The sequence below is a fragment of the Capra hircus genome, chromosome 12 (genome assembly GCF_001704415.2).
Source record: "Capra hircus breed San Clemente chromosome 12, ASM170441v1, whole genome shotgun sequence".
Classification (NCBI taxonomy): Eukaryota; Metazoa; Chordata; class Mammalia; order Artiodactyla; family Bovidae; genus Capra; species Capra hircus.
In genome coordinates this window covers 247,603-255,189 of record NC_030819.1, presented here as the reverse complement: position 1 = coordinate 255,189, position 7,587 = coordinate 247,603, and the positions used below count along the sequence as shown (strand labels likewise).

The following is a 7,587-nucleotide window of genomic DNA, read 5'->3' as shown; positions in this document are numbered from 1 at the left end:
TCCCCAGCGCTGGGACAGGGAGCCGACGTGGACACGGCTGAGGGTCGCGGGGGCGGACAGGCGAGGAGGCTGCCGCGGCCACGCAGGTGAGGGTCGCCCCCCTCGGCGCTCCCTGGGACAGGGCAGAGGCTCTGAGCCCCGGGTGGGGGCCCTCGCGGGGTCCGCTCCCCACTGTCCCGAAGGCCCTGCTTCCACTGGACTCAGCGCAGACCAGAGGGAAGTTAACGAACTTCCCTCTTTAAGGGCAGAGGCCGTTCTGGGACTGGCTGGCGCGGCTTGTGAAAGCTGTATTATTTTTACCCTCCCTGAAATATATTCTTTAGAAAAAAGACACTGTTTTAGGACTGGCTGAAGAGAGTAATGCACACATGTCTGTGAACAATCTAAGGCTCCCCCCGGCCCCGCCTCGATGGCTGGATTCCCGGAGAAGCGCCGGTGGTGTGTGAGCACGGTTGCTCCAGACACTGATGAACATGGGCGGGATGAGGAGCCCGCGGCGGAGCAGGCAGCACAGGTGGGCTCCGCGCTGCAGACGGGCGGCCGGTGCGAGCTTCTAGAAGGGAGGGCGCTCCTGTGACCGTCACTCGAAGGCCAAGGCTCCGGCCTCGCGGTTCACATGGACGCGCCAGCACCTCGTCTGTAGGTGGGAGATCTGAGGCTGAGAGCTGTCATGCCCGTTTCAAAGTCCTGAGCTGGCGCTTTCCCGGTGGTCCAGTGGTTACGAAGCCGCCTTGCGATGCAGGGGACGCGGGTTTGACCTCCAGCTCGGGAGGATCTCACGTGCCACAGGGCAGCCAAGCCCACGTGCCACCACGACTGAGCTTGCCCACCTGGAGCACCAGAGCCACAGGTACTGAAGCGTGCGCGGTGCAGCGGGGCGAGCCGCCGCAGCGAGAAGCCGGAACACCACGGTTCAGAAGCCCCTGCTCACGGCAGCTGGAGAAAGCCCGGGCCCAGCGGCGAAGACCCAGCACAGCCAATAAATAAATTTCAAAAGAGATTGATTGAAAAAAAAAAAAAAAAAGCCAAGTCTGGAGCCCAAACCCCTGAGTGTGGGTGCAAAGAGCTTTCCTGGCCGTGGAGATGTGCTATTTTTGTTCGATGGGAGCTCACAGACGCAGCTCTGGACGGTCCAACCTCACCAGCTTTGGGAAGTGGGTGGGCGAGCAGGGTGTCCACAGAACGAGCGTGTGTGATGTCAGCGCAGCCAGGGATGAGGAGACTGTGCTGGCCTGTCGTGTTCCTGGGGGGAGAGCGGCATTTGCGTCTCCTCCTTCTCTGTTTGTTTGCAAACAGAGCTATCATTCTGTTCTCGGAGAAGTCGTGTTGAAGACAATTACTTAGGGATGTTCCAGAAATTCCCAAATACAGAGATTAATTATAGTCATTTTCAGATTTCATGAAAACAGTTGTTTAAGAGAAAACGGCCATAAAACTGTTTGTGATTGTGCTGAGTTTATCAAGGTTCGTGGAAATCCAGCAGAATTACTGTTGGGTTCGATTATTTGAATTAAGAAGCTCCAAACACTCTGCAGCTATTTTGGGAAGCAGCCGGAAGACATCAACAACTGCTTTTTCAGTGCAGATTTCGACACAAGCCCTGTTCTAGGGGCGTGAGTGTGTGTGCGGCGAAATCAGGAGTCTTTTTCCCCTTAAACATGTTTGATCACGGAAGGGAACATCGCCTGGGAGGAGGGAGAGATAGAGAGAAAGCTGTTTGGAGACTGTGGGTCCCGTGAATGACACTTCCGGACTTGGGTCTGCAAAATCCTGTCATTTCTGGGGATGGGGTGGGGCTTGGGCCACTGGAGGCCCTGGGGAGCCCAGACAGGCGCCACCCTGATGCACCAGGCCCTCCCGGCAGAACAGAGTGTGCACCACGCTGAGACTGAGGACACAGGCGGGATTTTAAGACGCCGCAGAGGATGGAGTCCTTTCCTTCCGGAATCGCGTCTCCACCCACCCCAGCCGTGGGGCAGCCCTCTGCCCGCTTCATGGGGCTCTGTGGGCCCAGACGTCTGCCCCTCAGAGTCTCTATTTTATCTGCTGCGCCAAATACGAGAGCGCATAGTGTAAAGAATAATTTACTTCTTTCAATCCGGTCAGGGACTTCAAAACAAGCATCTTTTTCAAGGCATATGCCAGTACCCACTGTTTGTGTGTGTGTGAGTGTGTGTGTATGTGTGTGTGTGTGAGTCGCTCAGTTGTGTCCAACTCTGTGCAACCCCATGGACTGTAGCCCGCCAGGCTCCCCTGTCCAATGAGCCCTCCAGGCAAGAGTGCTGGAGTGGGTGGCCATTCTCTTCTGCAGGGGATCCTCGTGACCCAGGGGTCAGACCCACGTCTCCTGCGCTGCAGGCAGATCCTTCCCCATCTGAGCCGCCAGGGAAGCCCATTCACAGCTCACGCAGCTGCGAAGCAGGTTTCAGTGAACCTGACTTTGAGAACCAAAATGGAGTTCTAACAACAGTCCTCAGTCCGCCATTAGAGTAAAGGCATTTCTTCTTCATACTTTTGTACTGAACGCTGCGTGTCTTCCTAAGAGTTGCCGGCGCCGAAGCAGAGGACTTCTGTCCTGGGCGCCGAAGCGGAGGACTTCTGTCCTGGGGCAGACAAGGGCCCCGATGACTTCAGCTGCTGCACCTCCTGTTTCCGAGGATAAGGAAACCCTCGTTTCTTTGACTTTCCTTCACGGATCGAATCTCCCTAATTATCTTGGTTTCCCATGTATTTCACTGCTGGATGCAGCACACGTCTCTCCAGGCACATATTTCAAACCGAGTATCCTGAAGAGTCAGGGTGTCCCTCTTGCAGGTCACGAGCCGACGGCTCACGGTCCTGTCCTTGCTGACCTCTGCGCTGGTTACCGATGGCTGTGAGAGAAATCACCCACGCTGAGCAGCAAACGCGAGTCATCTCAGGTCCTCTGACTCAGCCCCTCCGGAGGCCCCACACGGTGTTCTCCCGAATCACTGCCGCAACGACAGTGGGGAAGGCTTGGCTGGGAGGTTCTTCGTGGGAAGAAAGGCCGGAGACCCTGGAGGAGGCGATGCTTAATGTTCAGCAAGCTGAGCCCAGTCCATTCTCAAGGGAGACTGTAGACAGATTCAGAGCCACAGGTTTCTACAGAGACATTAGTACAACCAGAAGACCTTGGCAATACCCCCAGAAGGCAGCTCTGGGACTCCGAGCCTTCAGAAGGTCTGAGGCCCACCTACCCGTGTGGCTGGGCTCGGTGCAGAATGGGAATCGAGGGAACGTCACCCGGGGAGAAGCGGCTCGAGCTGGCCCTGGAGCCCAAGCTGCTGAGGATGAAGAGTGGTCCTCAAGGGGGCAAACAGGGCGGGGAGAAGCGCCCCTGTGCAAAGCCCTGGGCGAGTGGAGGCGGGGCATGGTGGGCACGGGTGGGCTGGGACGAAAGCGAGGCGCCTCAACCTTATCCCGAGAGGGGAGGGAGGCCAGCACCTCCAGGAGGCTGAGTGTGGGTGGCGTCCACGACAGCCTGCGGCAGGCGCTCAGTCACATCTGCCTCTTGGCCACCCCACGGACTGTAGCCAGGCTCCTCAGCCCTTGGGGACTCTCCAGACAGGAGTACTAGAGTGGGCATCGTTTCCTTCTCCAGGGGATCTTCCCGCCCCAGGACCGAGCCTGCGTCTCTGCGTCTCTGCACTGGCAGGAGGGCTCTGCATCACTAGCACCACTGGGGAAGCCCCAGGCGAAAAGGGTCGGAGGCTAAGACTAGGCAGCATCGAAGAATGGGGAGAAGTCCGTCAGTGGCTCTCTCTGGATAAGGGTGTAGGTAATTTCCCCTTCTTTGAACTTTTACTTTATTTTTAAAAAATCAGATTTAATTTTTTAATAGAAAGAAAGAATCAATGTTTCAGTTCAGTTCAGTTCAGTCGCTCAGTCATATCCGACTCTTTGCGACCCCATGGACTGCAGCACACCAGGCCTCCCTGTCCATTACCAACTCCCAGAGTCTACCTAAACTCATGTCCACTGAGTTGGTGATGCCATCCAACCATCTCATCCTCTGTCATCCCCTTCTCCTCCTGCCTTCAGTCTTTCCCAGCATCAGGGTCTTTTCCAGTGAGTCAGCTTTTCGCATCATGTGGCCAAAGTACTGGAGTTTCAGCTTCAGCATCAGTCCTTCCAATGAACACCCAGGACTGATCTCCTTTAGGATGGACTGATTGGATCTCCCTGCAGGTCAAGGGACTCTCAAGAGTCTTCTCCAACACCACAGTTCAAAAGCATCAATTCTTCAGCACTCAGCCTTCTTCACAGTCCAACTCTCACATCCATACATGAGCAAGGAAAAACCATAGCCTTGACTAGACGGACCTTTGCTGGCAAAGTAATGTCTCTGCTTTTTAAAATGCTGTCTAGGTTGGTCATAATTTTCCTTCCAAGGAGTAAGCATCTTTCAATTTCATGGCTAGTCACCATCTGCAGTGATTTTGGAGCCCCAAAATAAAGTCAGCCACTGTTTCCACTGTTTCCCCATCTATTTGCCATGAACTGATGGGACCAGATGCCATGATCTTCGTTTTCTGAATGTTCAGCTTTAAGCCAACTTTTTCACTCTCCTCTTTCACTTTCATCAAGAGGCTTTTTAGCTCCTCTTCACTTTCTGCCATAAGGGTGGTGTCATCTGCATATCTGAGGTTATTGATATTCCTCCCGGCAATCTTGATTCCAGCTTGTGCTTCTTCCAGCCCAGTGTTTCTCATGATGTACTCTGCATAGAAGTTAAATAAGCAGGGTGACAATATACAGCCTTGACATACTCCTTTTCCTATTTGGAACCAGTCTGTTGTTCCATGTCCAGTTCTAAGTGTTGCTTCCTGACCTGCATACAGATTTCTCAAGAGGCAGGTCAGGTGGTCTGGTATTCCCATCTCTCTCAGAATTTTCCACAGTTTATTGTGATCCACACAGTCAAAGGCTTTGGCATAGTCAATAAAGCAGAAATAGATGTTTTTTCTGGAACTCTCTCTTTTTTTTTATGATCCAGCGGATGTTGGCAATTTGATCTCTGGTTCCTCTGCCTTTTCTAAAACGATGTCCTTTTCATCATAGGGGACTAGAATGCAAAAGTAGGAAATCGAGAAACACCTGGAGTAACAGGCAAATTTGGGCTTGGAGCACAGAGTGGAGCAGGGCAAAGGCTAACAGAGCTCTGCCGGGAGAACACCCTGGCCATGGCAGGCCTCTCTCCGCTGGGCAATTCCCTGGGGGCATTAACTGCCAATGGCCGTCTAAGGGGTCATCTAGGGGTCAGAGGCCCTTCTGACCAGGGGCTGCCTTGGTCCCCGTGCACCTCTTGGGGAGAGGGACATGACCAACACCATGGACCGACTTGAGCTTGACGTTCATGGAACGTTCCACATGGTCGGCCTGGGTTACGGGGCTCTCCAAGGCGCTGGGTGGGGCTCCCCGTCCCTTTCGCTCTGCCTGCCTTCCAGTTGCTGACCGGTCAAGGCCCTGACGGCGCTGGGGCTGCGTTCCCCTGAGCCAGGACTCAGGTTCTTCCTGAAGCTCGATGGAGAAGCTCTTCACTCCCCGTGCCCAGCGCCCTGGGCTACCCTGGCCCTGGAGGGCCCCTCACACGCCCACTGCCTGCCCTGCCCCCCACTTCTCCCCTCCTTTCCCCCACTCCCCTCCCCTCCCCTCCCCTCCCCTTTGTCCCCCTCTCCCCTCCTCTCCCCCACTCCCCTCTCCTCCCTCCCATCCCCTTCTTCCCCCACTCCCCTCCCCCACTCCCTCCCCCTCCCCCACTCCCCCACTCCCCCTCCCTCCCCTTCTTCCCCCTCTCCCCCCCCACTCCCCTCCCCCTCCCCCACTCCCCTCCCCTCTCCCACCCCCTCCTCTCCCCTTCTTCCCCCACTCCCCTCCCCCACTCCCCTCCCCCTCCCCCACTCCCCTCCCCTCCTCTCCCCTTCTTCCCTTCTTCCCCCTCCCCCTCCCACTCCCCTCCCTTCTCCTCTCCCCCCTCCTCTCCCCTGTGCCCCTCCCTCCGGCTCTCTGTCCCTCCCTCTGTCCCTTCTCCTTCTCTCCAGGTCAGCTGCTTGGCTGCAGACCTGCCTGATACACGTTCTTTTTGCTCAGTTATTCTCTGAGGTTTTCTTTTAAATAAAAGAACGTGCTATACGAATCCTAAAAACACACTTCACAAATGAAGGCCAAAGGCTCTAAATAGTTAGGAAGGTGGCCGTGCCTTCCTTTTATCTGGAGGGGGTGGGGTCAAGCCACAGGGGTGAGTGAGCCCAGCTCTGGTGACAGCGGTCACCTGCAGGGAAGTGTGGCAGGGTCAGCCTGGGGGCATCTGCAGGGGGCGACCTGCAGATGAGAGGCCCGAGAAAGGAGAGTAACACTCAGAGCCAGGTGAAGACAGCCCGTGCGACCCCGACGGCCCACAGAGGACACAGGAAACCCCCCTGAACACCTGCCTGGTAACAGAAATGGTCTGTTTCGGTTAAATCGCTCAGTTATGAACTAAAACGCTCGCCCGCAGTTCAGGCTGAGAGAAAAGCTCCTTCAGCCGCTGCCCCGTCGCTGCTTCTGTCCTTTGTCAGAGGGAACGAAGGTAACTGAGTTCCCGGAACCTGGGGCGGAGGAACTTCCCAGGACACCTGTGATGGAGGGGGGTCCGTGCCGGCGGGGCTGCCAGCTGCAGACGAGCCCCCAGTGCAGAAACAAGGGGGCAGTAATGATAGCAACCCCACACTGCCCTTGACTTCCTACTCACGCATCTTCAAAGCCTGTCACGGCAGTTCAGCGAATATTGGGGAAAAACTAGCGCCTGAGTCACTCTAACAAGCCGGGTTTAACTGCCGCCTCCGTCGTCTGTCGGGGACGGACAGCAGCCTCACTGGGGTCTTTTGAAATCAGAATGACGTCACAGTCCCGGCTCTTCTGTTGGTGAGCGCGGTGCTGCCCGAGGGCTGGTACCCAGCCAAGGCTCGATATGTGAGCACCAAATGTATCTGTGCGTTCCCACGTCACCCAGTGCACATACCCCCGCTGGTGATGGACCGATGTTTCTTGTGTTGTAAATGAGGCTCAACCCCTGCGTGGACAGGGGATGAATGGATGAAACGTCAGACATATTGCTGTTTCCATTTGTGAAACACAGAGAACCAGGCTCAGGGAGGGAGCCCGAGAGCTGAGGTATTAAGCAGACCGGTCCTTACAAGCACCTGCTTACTGCACCATGAGCGTCCCCCCCACCCAGCTCCTCCGCCCACATCCCTCTGCACAAACTCACGGGGGTGGGAGCGAAACTGCGGCTCTAAGAGGCCAGCCTGGGGCCCCACTGCAAGCAAGGCTGGTCCCTTTGCCTTTGTCTTAAAACCAAGCCTGGGTGGCCATCGTGACCCAGGAGGAGGACATTTTCTGGCAGTTAGCAAGTGACCAGAAGGAGTTCAAAACCTGGAGCAAAATCAAAGGCCCTTCAGGGAAAAAGGCGAACGCAGATGGCCAGTTGGTCATTAATCACCGGAGTTGTCCGACCGGGGTGGGGCCGCGTTATTGCCATTATAAAACTATACAAAGGTAAAAGAAGAAGGTAATTACCCTGCTTTC

At 55.8% G+C, this 7,587-nt stretch overlaps 1 protein-coding gene across 1 annotated transcript in view; it reads left to right on the top strand.

Moving 5' to 3' along the window:
- LOC102177789 (multidrug resistance-associated protein 4-like) overlaps positions 7,479-7,587 on the top strand; it is a gene marked incomplete at its 3' end in the record, with an annotated part of 234,569 nt that continues 234,460 nt past the window's right edge. Inside the window, exon 1 of the mRNA XM_018056287.1 lies at positions 7,479-7,570. Within this exon, the coding sequence (XP_017911776.1) occupies positions 7,479-7,570 (92 nt within the window). The remainder of the gene's footprint in view (positions 7,571-7,587) is intronic.